Source organism: Rhinatrema bivittatum, chromosome 3 (assembly GCF_901001135.1).
Source record: "Rhinatrema bivittatum chromosome 3, aRhiBiv1.1, whole genome shotgun sequence".
Lineage (NCBI taxonomy): Eukaryota > Metazoa > Chordata > Amphibia > Gymnophiona > Rhinatrematidae > Rhinatrema > Rhinatrema bivittatum.
Genome location: NC_042617.1, coordinates 33318644 through 33336124, shown reverse-complemented (window position 1 = coordinate 33336124; position 17481 = coordinate 33318644). Strand labels below are relative to the sequence as shown.

At 44.4% G+C, this 17481-nt stretch overlaps 1 protein-coding gene across 6 annotated transcripts in view; it reads right to left on the bottom strand.

Annotated features, from left to right (window-relative positions):
• ENAH (ENAH actin regulator) overlaps positions 1-17481 on the bottom strand; it is a 432953-nt gene that overhangs the window by 217211 nt on the left and 198261 nt on the right. For 3 of the 6 annotated variants that reach the window (XM_029593080.1, XM_029593081.1, XM_029593085.1), the window contains exons 4-5: positions 6621-6632; positions 6148-6232 (exon numbers count right to left, since the gene is read on the bottom strand). In XM_029593080.1, coding sequence (XP_029448940.1) covers positions 6148-6232; positions 6621-6632 — 97 coding nt within the window. Of the gene's footprint in view, positions 1-6147; positions 6233-6620; positions 6633-8181; positions 8210-17481 lie in introns of those variants that run through there. The other 3 variants (XM_029593082.1, XM_029593086.1, XM_029593083.1) reach the window with 2 other exon arrangements.

The following is a 17481-nucleotide window of genomic DNA, read 5'->3' as shown; positions in this document are numbered from 1 at the left end:
AACACTTCATTTAACAATTGCCATTCTCCTGGATCCAGACTCTGCTGAGAAAGTCAGCTCATACATTGCCTTTTCCTGCAATGTGTGAGTCTGAGATCTCCTGAAGATGTACTTCCACCCATTCCATGAGTTGGGCTATTTCCTGCAACACTCACTGCCTCGTTTCCTCCCTGGCGATTGATGTATCCCACTGTTGTCGCATTGTCAGATATTTAAACCTCTTGACTCTGCAAGCGGTCAACAAATCGCAAGCATGCCAACCAAATGGCACGAGCTTCCAGCCGATTGATGCTCCAGAGAAATTCATTTGTACTCCAGCGCCCTTGCGCTATCAACTCCTGATAGTGAGCCCTCACCATCTGTTGTGAGTAGTAGTCAGTCTGGTGTTCGTAGGGGGGGATACTCTACCTTAGATTATCCGCTTGCAACCACCACTGCAGATGGATGCTGATCTCACCAGTAAATGAAGCTGTATCGTGTTGCTTGTCCACCACAACTCCAAACTTGTTTTTGTCAAAAGAAACAGTTGGGTGGACTTTGTGGACTGCTGTGCGGTTTAAGTAAATTGCAAGCGCACGTTTACAATCAAAGGTGTGCAGAGCTCACTCACCCAGGTGAGTGTGAGACCTTGGAAAGAAAGTGGGCAAGACAATAGATTGGTTTAAGTGGAAATCTGTTACCACCTTAGGAAGGAATTTAGGGTGAGTGTGAAGAACCACCCAGTCATGGAGAAACCTTGTATAGGCGAGTATGTTACAAGGGCTTGTAACTCACTGACTCTGCGAGCAGATGTGATAGCTACAAGGAAAATTACTTTCCACGTAAGATATACGAGTTCGCAGGAGTGCAGGGGCTCAAAAGGACGACGCACGAGACGTGCAAGTTCTATGCTGAGGTCCCATGCTACGACCAGTGATTGTAGAGGAGGCTTAAGCTGTAGTAAGGTTCTCATGAAGCAACCCACAAAGGGTTGAGCCGTTATTGGGGCATCCCCTATTCCTTGATGGTAAGCAGAGATGGCACTGAGGTGTACTCGATTGGAGGATGTCTGGAGACCAGATTCCGAGAGGTGCCAGAGAGAGTCTAAGAGTTCTGGTGTGGGGCAAGTAAAGGAATCTAAGCCTGTGTGCACCAGAAGGTAAATCTCTTCCACTTAGAGCAGTAAAACTTCCGCGTGGAAGGTTTTCATGAAGCTAACAGGGCTTGAGAGACACTACTAGAAAGATTGAGGGGCTGTAGTATCAATCTTTTAACATCCAGGCCATCAGGGACAGGGTCTGGAGGTTCCAGTGGCGCAACTTGCTGTGATTCTGTGTTATGAGGTTGGGTTCTGTGCCCAGGCGAATGGGTTCTTGGACAGAGATGTCGAAAAGTATGGGAAACCAGACTTGGCATGACCAATACGGGGCTATGAGTATCATTGAGCCTCAGTCCTGTTGTAGCTCCACTAGAGTCTTGCTTATTAGTGGAATCGGAGGGTAAGCATTTATAGCAGGCCAGTGTTCCAGGGGAGGGCAAAGGCATCCATTGTTGGTGCTCTTCGATCCCTGTGTAGGGAGCAGAATCGTTCCACTCTGTGATTCTGATTGGACGCAAAGAGGTCAATGTCCAGCTGACCCCACCAGTGGAAGATTCTGCCCGCAACAGAGGTATCCAGAGACCACTCATGGGGCTGGAAATTCTGACTGAGGCAGTCCGCCAATGCATTCTGTGTGCCTGCCAGATAAGTGGCTCGCAGTAGTATGGAACGAGACAGGGCCCATGCCCAAATCTGTGCCACTTCTTGGCAGAACAGATAAGAGCCCGTGCCCCTGTTTGTTCAGGTACCACATTGCTACTTGGTTGTCAGTTTGAATCAAGACAACCTTGTTGGATAGGCAGTTCCTGAATGCATAAAGGGCGTACTGCATTGCATGAAGGTCTAAGAAAGTTGATCTGATAGGTTGCTTCGGCTTTTGTCCAAGTCCCTTGGGTTTGAAGGCCTTAGACATGGGCTCCCCAACCTAGGTTGGAGGTGTCTGTGGTTAAGGTCACCTGAGTTGCTGGTTGCTTGAAGGGAAGACCTGTTTGTAAGTTGGCCTTGTACATCCACCAAGTAAAGGACAGGAGAAGCTGGTTGGTTATGTGGACAAGGGACTAAAGCAGCTGAGTGGTTTGGTGCCATTGAGATTTTAGTGTCCATTGTGTCAGTCTCATGGCTAGGCGTGCCATTGGGGTGACGTGGACTGTGGACGCCATATTGCCGAGCAACGTGTGTAGTTGGTGAGCCGAGGCTGTTTGCTGATGGTGGATAGAGCTGGCAAGGTTGAACAGCATTGCTGCTCTTTCGTTGGAGAACGCCTTGGCCGCCCTGGTGTCTAGGTCTGCTCCTCTAAAGGAGAGATGGTGAATTGGTGTCAAGTGGTATTTTGTGTAGTTTATCAGAAATCCCAATGAGTGTAGAAGTGAGACTGAGGGACTCGAGGGCTCCTTGTCTGGACTGGCTTTTTTGAATTGATTGTCTAAATAAGGAAAAACCTGGACACCCTTGCGGCGTAACTGTACAGCCACGACTGCCAGGCATTTCGTGAACACTTGGGGTGTCGAGGCTAGGCAGAATGGCAGTACTTTGTATTGATAATGCCCGTGCCCCACTACAAATCGCAGGAATTTGCGATTGGGGGGGGGGGGGAAGAGATTGCAAAATGGGCATAAGTATCTTGAAGGTCTAGAGAGCACAGCCAATCCTCCAGTTGTAGGAGAGGAAGCATGGTGCCCAAGGACACCATTCTGAATCGTTCCTTGTGAAGAAATTTGCTTAAGGAACGAAGATCCAGAATAGGCCGGAGGCCGCCAATCTTTTTTGGGATTAGAAAATACCAAGAGTAGAACCCTCTCCCCTGCGGAGTCTAGGGAACCGGTTCTACAGCCCTGGCATACAGAAGGGTTGAGAGCTCAGACTTGAGCAGTACCGTGTGATCGTCTCGACTCCATGCTGGAATGGGCGGGGAGTCCGACGGTACAGCTGAAAAATTTAGACGATAACCGTGGGTTATGATGGACAGTACCCATTGGACCGTAGTAACTTGGTGTCAATTGGTTGCGAAGTGGCAGAGGCGGCCTCCCACTGGTGAACCGGATTGTGGGATCGAGATCTGTGAAAGCCTCGATGGTCGACTCTGTGGTAGCATGTCCGATGGCACAGGTTGAGTCAGCAGGGCACCAATAAGGGTGTCCAAGCGCTCGAGAAGTGGTGCAAACATCAAGGGTGCCGGTGGTGACTGGAAACCCCGAAGGGTGTTTAGCACTGCCTGTTGGACCAGTCTGTCCAACTCCACCCTGAAGGCTGGTGTGGATAACACTGCACCTGGGGTAGGAGGCAGGCTAGGCATTACTGGAGCCTCCATCGGAGTCTATGTAGGCTCAGTACCCGGCACCGATATAGGTGGGGAACGCCTCGGGGTCCAGAGGAGAATGGGGGCTCCTCTATCCGGGGCCATCTTCGCAGGTGGCTCGGTGGAAGTCGATGCCACTGCAGTATCTGTGCCGGCACCGGTCAGGGAAGTCCGATGCCGGTGTTTCCCACATTGCTTGGTCCGGTCCTTCTCCGGCACAGAGGACGATGAAGACGATGTCTGAAGTCTGTGATGGACGGTCACCCGCTCCACGGTGTTCCTGGTGGGGTTTTTCTGAAGATGATGGACCCTCTCTAATCGGCGCAAGGAAAATATCTTGTTAATAATGAAAGCCACTGTTATCTACAAAAATCTGTCTTTAAAATCTCATTTGCTTTTTAGCTCCAGTTCTCTCCATTGTTAGCTGGTATTTTTAGGGTTTTCATTTTCTGCACAAATAGTTCAGTCTTTTTTTTTCTCTTTTTTTTTTTTTTAATGAAACATGAAAGCACCTAATTATGCTAGTGTCCATTCAAATCTTCCCCTCCCCCAAGATAACTATTTGTTCAAATTACACCTGGCTGATGGTAAAAGACAAACTGCCAGAACAGAAGCTTATAAATCTAAGAGCAGGTGTAGGAAGGAATAGGGGGGGAGGGGGGGAGGGGGGTTTTGAAATCAGAGCAGCTACTCTGGGACCTCTTGCTTCGATTCTCTCCCGAGGCAAGAGATGTCAGAGGGCAGTGCTTTTTGCTTGAGACTGCTTCTCTCTCCGCTGGCATCAACCTGAAGCTTGGACAGTTTACACCTGCAGGTCCCACAAAACTACAGGGCCCTACATAGTTCAAACTTTAAAGTGAAGTCAGCAGAGGTAGCCACAGAAGAAGGTAAGAAGCACTGCTCTCAACTCCTGCCTGTGGACAGGGAGGGAAAGGACTATGTCAAAGGGGAAGTTTTGGACTTGGACAGGATCATACACACAAATCTATTGAGTCAATCCATATCAGTAAGTATATGAGAAGAGTTTAAAAAATAAATATTTTGTCTCAGAATGAAATAAAATGAACCATAACAGTTTTAAATACACATGAAAGATTTTGAAGTAATGCTAGACACTTAGTAAATACCAAGAAAGGTAGCATTGTCTAGTCCAAACATGAATCAGGATTGTTTGAAAGCATCTGGGGAAAACCTCATATGGTGCCTTTATTAGGCTACTGGTGCCTGAAGGGCTACAGATACTCCAACCCCACGATTGGATGGATGCAGCAGACTCAGATCGTGCACCGCTGAGGAGGTCTCTATTTTAGACGCATCATTGACCTTTTCAAATCAAGTATCCACGACAGTGCCTATATTAATGTTTGAAGTGCCGACATCATTTTTACAAGTGTTTCCCTGATGAAGAACTGATTTTTGAAACATTGCAATGTCGGGATAAATACACGAATGATTTGGGCGCCATTGCAGTGAACACATCTAACTGGTAAAACACATATTTGTTCACCAGCATATCCACTTTAGTGGACTCATACCTGATCCCGTGATAGCTCTAAGATAACATGAAAGCATCACACGCTCTGGGGTAATCCAATGATTATAACACTCCATCATCCACAATCGTAGGGTTGGCGTATCTGTAGCCCTTTAGGCACCAGTAGCCTAATAAAGGCACCATTTGAGGTTTTCCCCAGATGCTTTCCAACAGTCCTAGGTTCATGTTTGGGCTAGACAATTCTACATTTCTTGAGATTTTGAAGTAAAACATGTTTCTTGAAGAACAATTTGGTTAATCAGTTAAACAAAATACTGCAGTCATACCAGTGTTTCCCAACCAGCATGTCACAGCAAACTGGTGTGCCTTCAGCCTGATCAGGAGCATCATAGAAAAGTCACCATTATCTGATGCTCAGTTCCAGGACAGCACTGAACAAGTCACCATCCGTGGCTCTTAAACACGAAGCAGCTTCTTTTTGAGAACATGTTTAATCAAGCATGCCTTTTTTTTTCCTAGTTACAACATGAGCCCTGGAGTGTGGTAATTAATGAGCAGCATGCAGGGCATGGCTAGCTAGGCCCCACTTTATATGGTACACAGTGTGCACAACACCGCCTCTTCTTCAAATCATTCCAGCCTTTCATCCCTAGGCTGAAGAAGACTGGGAAAGCGTGCACTGAGCACTTGATATGACTCACTGTTTTTCTATGTGCTTTTAACTTGTGATTTGTATGCCTCCCCTGTGAAGGCACTCTCATCCAGGGATGGAAGGGAGCTCCCAACACTCAGAGCAGCAGCAGTGGAGGAGTTCTGGCAGCCACATGTGACCAAAGTAATTGAGCTAGTTGCCCACATCACAGTGACTTCTCTTCTCCTGCAATTGTATATAAGGAAACTGGTCAATTGCAATGGGCTCATGTGTCTCCCCTTTTCCCCCTGCGTTTTAAAATATAAAGAGATTGGTGGAGCTTTCAGTACTTCTCAATTTTGACTTTATGAGATCCCTCAACGTCCACACTACCTGCCCTGTGGATGCTGGTATGCTGGCAACATTTTTGTTAATGTAGGTGTGCCTTGGACTTGAAAAGGTTGGGAAACACTGGTTTATACTATGGCATAGCTTAGCAGCAAAAGCAGTTGATGCACTGAATCAAAAAGCTTGAGAGTCTAACAGTAGAAAATACAGGTCAACTATAACTGTTCTAACACAAAATAAATGGTGGGGGGGGGGGGGGGGGGGGGACAAAACCCTAGACATTTAATGGAGAATATTACCTCCTCTGAATTTCCAGTTCTTCTTGAGATGGGCCATTTTGCACCTGAGGGGGTAGGTGTGAATTTTGTCGAGGCAAAGTTGGACCTGTAAATAACCAAAAAGAAATTAGAAGTGCAATTTCAACATCTGCATTATTAAAATGCATCTTAAACCAGAGAACACCAATCATTCTAATATAAATCATGGATGTCTTCTTTGCTTAGAAGTATATTTTCTTACCAGCAAAATAAACACACAATAGTAGCTCTAACAAAATAAAAACTGAAAAATATATTTTGATGAAATCCAATTAGGAAGCACTTATAAAGTCAACAGCAGTGCTAAAGTTTTACAAGTGACAGGAATTGAAACAGACGTTTAAGTAAACGGTCATTAACAATGCCTTGGAAATTACTTAACAGACAATGAGCACACACTCAATTGCACAAGGGGTTGAAAAATTAAACAGAACAGAAAAATTTGATAAACTCACCTAAATAGAACACTGGAAACAAAAGAAAGAAAGATAGTCAGAGCCCCATTACTACACCAAAGTTAAGCACATACAAAATTACATTTGTAGATGTTTCTTTAAACTTAACCTCATCTTGTTTGTCCCTTAGTCTCTATAATACATTTTAAGGGTACTGGTAATTTAAATCATGACCATCTAGCACACAACTATGCGTGAATAGCAGATTTCACTTTAGTCATATATATCCTTTATTTGGAAGATATAGGATGGATGTAATTTGAATTGAGTGGCATACGACCAATAGTTGTAAACATTTTCCTACCAGAAGCATCTTACTGGGATGACCTCCCGACTGATCCTGGCCTTGTTGCTTAAGTGCAGGCAGGCAGAGGGTGGGAAGTACAGTGATGCTTCAGGGTTAGCAAAGGTGGCCCCTGAGGCTGCAATTTGTCCATTCTTCTTCTTGGGGCCTGAACCCACTTTGTCAAACAGAACTCTCAAATGGGAATTTTCTTACTGTTAATTTATCTAATACTCCTATTAATACTATTACTACTAATACCACCATGAGACAGAAGAAACTAGCAGCTGCTAAACTGAAGTTGTCATGTATCACATGATCCTAATTCCACCTCTTCCTGCTACAGTCAGAGCATCTTCCAGCACTGAAAAATGTTTATTCACATTACTATACTATTAATTACCTCAGAATAACATTAACCACCATATTCTACAGACCAGGAGCCTTAAGATATATTATGAAATAGAGGGTCCCTATCACAGTAAGAAGCTGCTAGAACAAAACAAGCAGTAAGAAAAATTCCCATTCTGTTATACTTCTCATCAGTGCAAACCTGTATAGCATAGCACAGCAATTTCTCATAGGGTAGAATTTATAGCAGCCTGGAAAATTCGGATCCTGAACTCTTCTAGAAATGGAAAGCAGATGCTAGTAATCTCTTACATGCAAAAAGGAACATCTGGCCTATGTCCCTAAATTAGAACAAGTTTATGATAAATCTAAAATCCTAAAAAAAAAAATCAAGATACAACTTTCTCAGAGATGGGTCAGGACAGGAAGGAAAAGCTCCTACTCCATTTTGTGTAAAATCAAATATCCAAGCTCCCATTCCTCCTGACAAGAGTAGTTCTGCAATATAAATAGTCAGGATGTACAAATGATCAATGCTAAAAAAAAATATTGTAAGGTACCAGTGGGAATATTTAGAAACCAGGAGACGTGTTAGTACATAGCACTGGATCATTCTACTTCAGACTCCGTGTGAAAGCACCTTGGTTATAGATACAAGTGGGCAGTGAGAAATTTCAATTTGTGTAAACATTCAGCTTTTATCAGCATTTTGCATGTCTATTGTACTGATGTGCTCAGGCAACCTAGCAGTTTTACTGACCTTATTCTGAGACTTGAGAAGCATATGGTCTTGAAAACCACTCAGGACCAGAATGATAGCTTCTCAAAGACATCCATGTTCTTGGCCTTAGCTTTAGTGAAGCCCCTATTATCAATTGGTGTAATGAAGATCTCTACCCCACCCCCCCCCAAATAACATTTCCTTACTTGTGTGTATGGTGATCTGCACCAATTAAGGAGCATTATGGGTCTTGCCACTGTTCTGATCTTCTTTGAACCATCACCTAGATATGGAAAACATTACTCTTGATTCAAGGTCAGAGGAAATTGGAGATCCAGTCCAGAAGCAGGCTATATCCATCTCAATCAACTCTACAAGGTTCTCATGTAAAACCAAGCTCAGGGCTCACTCTCCACAACTGAGATTAAAAGCAGCAGGATTTTCCAACAAAATCTGGCACCTCCAATATAATTAGGGAGAATCTGATTTCTGGAAGGCTAACCAGGACCATAACACTACAAAACCTGGCCCTAAGCAAAAGTCCTATGATGTTTCACAGAACTTTTGTTCTGATAATCATTCTATCCATGTTCTTACAATAAAGAAAGAGAACCTTGTTAGTTACACAGTAATTTACAGACATTCTGCTCATACAAATCTCATCCAGACAAGGGAAAACAAAAGCCTTGCAACTTGAGATGAAGTATCAAGATTACCCAGCTCCTTCCTGAATGCACTGGGGGATCAATGTAAGGTTAAATGCAATGTTGCTCATCCAAGCTAAAGCAGAAAAATCTGCAGTGGCAAAGGTTAATCAGAATGTACATATTGGCATACTGCAGATATAGGAAGCCAAGAAAGATCCCTGGACAGATAGGATGAAATCCTTTACGTTCCTTGATTTAGGCTGAAGTGCAAGAATGATGGACTTGTTCAGCCTTGTTAGCTCCAAAACTAGCCTGAATCCTTTGGATTTCTTTACAACCAGAAATTAGTTTGAATATTTTAGTGCATTTATCTAGAACAAAGCTATTCAGCAACTGACATGCACCACTTGTTGCTACAATTGCTCTATCCGCTTCTGCATACAGTTCAAGCTTCTCTTACCTATAGATACATTCGCTCTGCAGATCCTAATTATCTATCTTCACTTGTCTCCCTACACTAGCCCTCGTGAACTCATCACTTCGGCAAGTCGCTCGTCTTTATGCCTTTCTCCTCCACCACTAATTCATGATTTCATGCTTGCCACCTTGCTGTGCTGTATGCCTGGAATAGACTCCATAAATCTGTATGTCATGCTCCATCTCAGGTCACATTCAAATCCAGTCCAAACACTCATCGTTTTTAGACAGCCTTGAACTCCTTACTGCTTTTTCTACAATATACTTCCCATCGACTTGTTTGTCATGTATATTTGTCTTGACTAGATTCTAGGACTTATTTTTATTGTAATCTGCTTAGCACAATTTCTATAAGCAGAACAAAAACACTTGAATAAATAAATAGGGCTCCACAGAGCAAGGACTGTATGCACAGCATTGTATATGTCTAGAAGCACATTATAAATTAATAGCAGTATAGAGACACTTTCTGGAAAGTCTTGCACACAAATAAATTACCTGAAAGATTAGAACACACCGGACATTGCTGTTGAATGACCAATACTCAAAGTGTCTTATGGTCAGGAAGGTTTTGAACTCTTTCCCTTACTTATTCGGGCAGAAAGTTTTAAGTGTCAAAACCTAAGTCTGACCTTCACCTAGGAGGCCTCCTCAACACTGAGGCCTACCACCTGAGAATAATTTAGACTACTTGGTCTAAGAGCCCCTGAAGGACTGAAAAGCAAGTTTGCTTACCGTAAACGGTGTTTCCGTAGATAGCAGGATGAATTAGCCATGCTGTCATGGGAACTGTCAGTCAAGCCCGGGAGGCGGAGCTTCCTAAGTGATGTCAGTTTTGCTCTGAGGCTGCGCGTGGTTTCCCGTGCTGATAACGACTCTCCTCAGTCTTGGATAAAGCAAACGTGGTCGTAGAGTTGATGTCGACTGATCAGGGAGGTGGGTGGGTCAGCATGGCTAATTCATCCTGCTATCTACGGAAACACCGTTTACGGTACACAAACTTGCTTTTTCCTGTCGCTGACGAACAGGTCATAGGTAGTATCTTATACAGCGTGGTGAAGGTTAGGTGACAGTCGACCTCGTGGAGTCCTTGGACAATGACTGTAGAAGGGTTTTACCAAACTTTGCATCGTCCGCCATCTGTTGGTCGAGACAGTAATGGGAAGTGAACTTGTGAAGAGAAGCCCACGTGGCAGCTTTGCAAATGTCTACTGGTGGAATATGGCACAGTTGGGCAATGGAGGCTGCCACCGCTCGTGTTTGATGAGCCGTGGGTCGAGATGGCAAGTCAGAATTGAAGTTATGACAGAATTGTATACACTGGGTGATCCAGCTAGAGATGGTGCGTTTGGATACCGGAAGGCCAGGGGCATTCGGGTTGAAAGAAACGAAGAGTTGTGATGCCCTGTGAGGAGAGTGGATCCTTTGTTTATAGTAGGCAAGTGCTTTCTTGCAGTTCAGGGTATGTAGTAACCTCTCTCTGTCATTCTTGTGAGGTTTTGGATAAAAAGTCGGTAACTCAATGGATTGGTTGAGATGAAATTGGGAGATTACCTTCGGCATAAACGAGGGGTGTGCCATAAGAGCGCCTTATGGAGGTAGAATTGGAGGTATGGACTGTAATGTACCAATGCCTGTAATTCACTAACTCGTCGCGCCGATGTTACTGCGGTCAGGAAGACCACCTTCCAGATGAGGTATTTTGGATGCGTGGATTCCATTGGTTCGAAGGGCAAGACCATCAGTTGTTCAAGAACTAAGTTTAGATTCCACGGAACTGGTGGTTTGGACACTTGGGGGGGGGGGGGGGGTGAAGGTGTGCGAGGCCTTTTATGAATTGAGAGACCATCAGATGGCTAGAGATGGGTTGGCCATTATGCGATCGGCAAAACGCTGCAATCGCACTGAGGTGGACTGACTGAAGCTGTAGCGAGACCAGACATATACAATGTGTGTAAGTAGTCCAGCAAAGTTTCTGGCATACAGGTAAATGGGTCAACCTTCCTGGAGTCTCACCACGTGGTGTAGCACTTCCATTTGAAGTGATAGTTTTTCCTCGTGGACGGCTTGCGGGCTGCTAAGATTACATCCTGAACTGTGATGGAGAAGCCTTGTTCTGACAGAAGGTGCCGTTCAACCTCCAAGCTGTGAGATGCAGAGAGGAGTGCAATGGGTGGTGGAGAGACCAGTCGTCCTGGGACAGCAGGTTTTCTTGATTGGGGAGTCTGAACAGTGCGTCCGACGACAGGTGTAGAAGGTGTGCGTACCATGGTTGGCGTGGCCACGCTGGTGCCACGAGGATCAATTGCGCCTTGTCCCTCATGCAATTTTGTAGCATCTTTGTGATGAGGGGGATTGGAGGGAATGCAAACATCAGGGGCTCCGTCTATGGAATGAGGAAAGTATCCTGAGCGACTCTGTGTGGAGTCTGCCACACAGAGCAGAAGCGATTTACTTTCTGGTTGTGCTCTGTGGCGAAAAGATCTATGGACGGATGACCCCATCTTCGGAAGATGGTCTCTGCTACCTCGTTGTCGAGGGACCATTCGTGTGGATGGAATATCCGACTCAGCCAGTCCGCTTGAGTATTCGTGATTCCCGGCAAGTAAGTGGCTTGTAGTTGAATGGAGTGGTGTATGGACCATTGCAGGAGGGTGAGGGCTTCGTGGCACAGAGTCCAGGAGCCTGAGCCCCCGTTTGTTGATATAAAACATGGCCACTTGATTGTCCGTGTAGTCCATCACCCAGTGGCCTTGGAGATGAGAGACAAAGGTGTGTAGAGCATATCGGATGGCTCTCAATTCCAAGAGATTGATGTGAAGTGATTGGTCATAGCGCGAACAGAGGCCTTGCGTCTGGAGGTTGTCAAGGTGGGCCCCCCAACCTTTGGGCCCCCCAACCTTTGTGGGATGCATCCGTGGTTAGGACCGCATTGTGCGGAACATAAGAACATAAGAAATTGCCATACTGGGTCAGACCAAGGGTCCATCAAGCCCAGCATCCTGTTTCCAACAGTGGCCAATCCAGGCCATAAGAACCTGGCAAGTACCCAAAAACTAAGTCTATTCCATGTTACCATTGCCAATGGCAGTGGCTATTCTCTAAGTGAACTTAATAGCAGGTAATGGACTTCTCCTCCAAGAACTTATCCAATCCTTTTTTAAACACAGCTATACTAACTGCACGAACCACATTCTCTGGCAACAAATTCCAGAGTTTAATTGTGCGTTGAATAAAAAAGAACTTTCTCCGATTAGTTTTAAATGTGCCCCTTGCTAACTTCATGGAGTGCCCCCTAGTCTTTCTACTATCCGAAAGAGTAAATAACCGATTCACATCTACCCGTTCTAGACCTCTCATGATTTTAAACACCTCTATCATATCCCCCCTCAGTTGTCTCTTCTCCAAGCTGAAAAGTCCTAACCTCTTTAGTCTTTCCTCATAGGGGAGTTGTTCCATTCCCCTTATTTTGGTAGCCCTTCTCTGTACCTTCTCCATCGCAATTATATCTTTTTTGAGATGCGGCGACCAGAATTGTACACAGTATTCAAGGTGCGGTCTCACCATGGAGCGATACAGAGGCATTATGACATTTTCAGTTTTATTCATCATTCCTTTTCTAATAATTCCCAACATTCTGTTTGCTTTTTTGACTGCCGCAGCACACTGCACCGACAATTTCAATGACACCTAGATCTCTTTCTTGGGTTGTAGCACCTAATATGGAACCCAACATTGTGTAATTATAGCATGGGTTATTTTTCCCTATATGCATCACCTTGCACTTATCCACATTAAATTTCATCTGCCATTTGGATGCCCAATTTTCCAGTCTCACAAGGTCTTCCTGCAATTTATCACAATCTACTTGTGATTTAACTACTCTGAACAATTTTGTGTCATCTGCAAATTTGATTATCTCACTCGTCGTATTTCTTTCCAGATCATTTATAAATATATTGAACAGTAAGGGTCCCAATACAGATCCCTGAGGCACTCCACTGTCCACTCCCTTCCACTGAGAAAATTGCCCATTCAATCCTACTCTCTGTTTCCTGTCTTTTAGCCAGTTTGCAATCCACGAAAGGACATCGCCACCTATCCCATGACTTTTTACTTTTCCTAGAAGCCTCTCATGAGGAACTTTGTCAAACGCCTTCTGAAAAGCCAAGGCGAGTGTTGGTTTTCGAACCACCAGTCTAAATCTGCCATCATGGTTTTTGTCAAGGACACTTTCCAATGTAGTAGCTGAGAATGTTGTTTCTACTGCTGTTTGAGACCCCATTGGAGGTATCGCATGTGGAGTCTCGTGTTGGAGACTGCGTGGATCGAGGCAGCCCTATGTCCCAAGACTCGTAAGACTCGATGTGCCATCAGCGACACAGTCGACTTCAGGCGGCGAAAAAGGAATCACATGTTTCGTTTTTCTGTCGGCCGGCAGAAAAACTCGGTATTTGATTGTGTCCAATTGAGCTCCTATGAACTGTATTGTTTGTGCCGGATGTAAGTTGGACTTCTGATAGTTGATCAAGCCCAACTTGTCTAGGCACTGAATTGTATGTTGGAGATGTTGCCGAAGCATGTCCGGACTGGCGGCTACCAAGAGCCAGTCGTCGAGGTAAGGAAATATCATGATCCCCCGTTGACGGAGGAACGCCACCACCACTGCCACACCCTGGGTGCTGTTGACAGGCCAAAGGGCAGGACTTTGTATTGGAAGTATTGGCCATGGACTTGGAAAGACAGGTATCGCCAGGAGGAAAGATGCATAGGAATGTGAGTGTATGCATCCTTGAGGTCTATGGAGTACATCCAGGCTTGGGGTTGGATCAAGGGTAGCAGAGATTTGAGAGAGATCATTTTGAACTTTTCCTTGACGATGAACTTGTTCAGTTCTCTGAGGTCCAAGATTGGACGAAGGTCCCCGGATTTCTTTGGAATTAGGGGGAGTGGAATACCACGAGATGTTCTGAAAGAGGGATGTGGCAAATCACCTGCTGTTGTAATAATGCCTTCACCTCCTGCTCCAAGTGGTTTTGGTGGGGTCTGGATCCCCTTAGCACTGAATGAGGGACCGGGGGGGGGGGGGGGGAGAGAGAGTGGAAATGAATTCTGTACCCGTGTCGAACAATGTCTAGTACCCATTGGTCGTTGGTGATCTCCCATTCCCAGATGTGTGCCGTGATCCCTCCCGCTAGCACCTGTTGTGGTGGTGGCAGGGCGACGTTCAAAAAGACAGGTTAGTCTTGGCCAGGGCAGCGGGTTGTTTGTGGGCGCTGGCCCCGGGGTCGTCCGACGATTTTGGTTTTGTTGATTCTGCGGACGGGAAGTCTGCTGATAAGCTGGGGGATGGTATGAAGCATATGGCCGATAAGACCGGCGCTGGAAGATTTGTCTGCGAGGTAGTGTGGGGTATCGGCTTCCCAGTATGTTCTGGAGAATGTGGACGAGAGATTTAGTTGTTTTCTTCCTGGTTTCTGGTGTCGGCGCAGAGGGCGTCGTGTGTCGATGGTGCCATGGAAAATAAAATCGCTCAATTTTGCCAGCGTCCATTTTCTGAACCTGTGGTTGTCAGTTGGCTCAAAAACAGACGCCGGTAAAATTAAGCGTCGGCTGTCGGACCCACTGACAGCCGCCACTTCCACTAAAAAGGAGGTGCTAGGGACGCGCTAGCACCTCCTGTATTTAAATTAGGGCCTGTATTAAAATTAGGGCCTGTATTAAAATTAGGGCCCCTTATTAGCACGGGCCCTAATTTAAATACAGAATTGCGCACCCAGGAGAGGTGCCAGGGCATGCGTCGGGACTCTCCTCCTCTTTGGGTTTAGTACTCACCTTTTGGCGTTGTGTCTCTACCAAAATGGAGTATGACTAAACTAATAACATGGAATGTCCATGGCCTGGGTACCCCTGTCAAGCGCAAGAAGGTGCTGACTCATTTAAAACGCCTCAGGGGAGAAATAGTGTGCCTACAGGAAACACACTTAACTGAGAAGGAAAGCCTTAAGCTTACACGAGACTGGGTAGGGAGGTGCATATTTGCGCCAGCACTGCATCGCAAGGCTGGGGTAGCCACCCTAATTAGCAAAACGACAGATTTCTCGTTAGAATCAGAACTGGGCGCTCAATACGGAGTGCTGGTTCTCCCGCAGGTTTTTTTGCATTGGCCTTAAAGATAGAAACTATCAAACCATCTCTAAACAAGGAATCGGATATTAACTTGAATAAATATGTTTTTGGCTTTGTGAGATGAGCTGTAGTCATCTGAAAGAAATACTGCCAAGGAAGAGACAGGACTAAGATCATATGACTCAAAACCATTTCAGCCTTAAAAATTGCTGATGGTCTCATGCAACTAGCAATAGTAACCTGTAAGTTCTGACTGCAACAGAATATGTTCTCTGCAATACAGTACACAACGCTGCAGTAAATATATCTTTATCCAGACATACACCTAGGCCAGTGATTCCCAACTGGGGTCCGCCAGAGCATAACAGAGGGTCCCGCTAGAAGTGATCTGGATTTGCTACATCTTCTATCCTCACTAATCTCCTGAGAAGAAAGTCCACACCATGAAAGAGGCCCAATAGGCTGCTGGCACACCCCAGTAAGAGGCGATTGAAGGAGGCAGCAGGGCCACCGGTGCATATATATATCCCACTGGCAGCTGAAGATCAAAGATAGCCCGAAAATCCGCCAGTGCCCCATCTCGCCAGCGGTTGACTGAAAAATGCGGCAGGGCTGCCGCCACTGCATCCTAACCTGTTGGCAGCATGAGAAAGGAGGCAGCCACAGGATACGTCCCCACCCCCTACAGACTCCAGGAAACAAAGAGGAACAGACCCAGGTGAGAGTGAGGGTGTGAGAACTTGTGTGTCAGAGCATGTGTGTGTATGAGAGAGAGAATGAATGTGAGCATATGTAAGAGAGAGGAGAAAGATTGTGTGGCCCCCCTCCTAATCCACAGCAATCTCAGTCAACTTGAAATCAAAAGTTCCCAGGTATGGAGCATGGGTAATTTTTTAATCCTTGTTTAGTTTTAATTATTAGCTATTGTGTTTATTCTAAATATTTTATTGGTATTTGGGGAAATAAAAAAAATGTATTAGATTTTAACTGGATGTTCTATATATCAATTGTTTTGAATATGTTTTTATTAGTATGGTTTCACTATTATTGATGTTTTATATTTCTTGATTGTATTGTTTGATATTTTATGAGGAATGCAATGTTTTTGTTTTTCCATTGCTGCACTGCAGTTTCCAGTTCAGTTTGTGTCTATTTGTATTTATACTTTATGGTCTATTTTATATTTGGCAAGGGTCTGTGTGTTTTGCATGTGTAACTTAGGTGAGTTTCTGCTAGTATGTAGTTTCTATACACGCATCTATAGCAGCTGGACAGTTTTCCCTAACTGGAGGTGTATTGGTGTTTTAGGGCCTGTTGTAATATTTGCAGTTTTGCCTTTTCATAGGTAGGATTGTTACTGTTTGAGTTGGGTAGGTAGGGTGTTAAGGTATGGCAGGCTTCCTATAAGTCCCAAGTATTTTTTTTGCAGGATTTTGTATCGTACAATTTTCATTCATGGTGGTGGATGGAGTTTTTGTTGCTGTTGAGGAGACACCAGAATTAATTTGTTTATTTTTTATTTTTTTTTTATTTTTTTTAATGATGAATGGTAAGGGGACATGCCCTTGTTCTGCCCTGCTTGCTCCTTAGTGTACCCCTTCGTGAGAGCCTGAAGTGAAGCTTGATTTCTCTCTCAACCCTAAATTCCATTCAACAAAAAAAACCAAAAAAACTTCCACTCCAACCACTTCAAAATCCTCATCATCTTCAACTTTCCAGGTTAGTTTTTTGTTCTTTGAATTATAAAAATTAATTCATATCTTATCCTTCAATCTCAAATCCTCATAATGAACATGTCATCTTACAATTGAAAAAAATTCACAGAAAAAGAATCTTCAGACCTCAAAAGAAAAAACAAATCTCATTCAGAAGAAATGAAAAAAAATAATTTAATCTACATAAATTCAATCAACTTAAAAAACCTTTGTGAACTCTACCCAAGCCTCATAACACTTCTCAACATTCAATCCTTAATTTAAAAAAAATCCCTCTCAATGATCTCTTAGAAGAACTTAACCCTTCTTTCTATATTTTGTATCACAGAAACATGGCTGAAAGAACATGACAAAGTTCTCTTAAACCAAATTGATAACCCTAAATATAACATTTTTCATTTTGCAAGAATCAAAAAAGAGGTGGTCTATTAATTTGCAAAAAAGAACTTAAACCTTATAAAGTAGAAATACCCCCTAATGACGTTGCAATACTTAAATCACAGAAATTAAACATCCGTCTGATATATAGTCCTCCAGG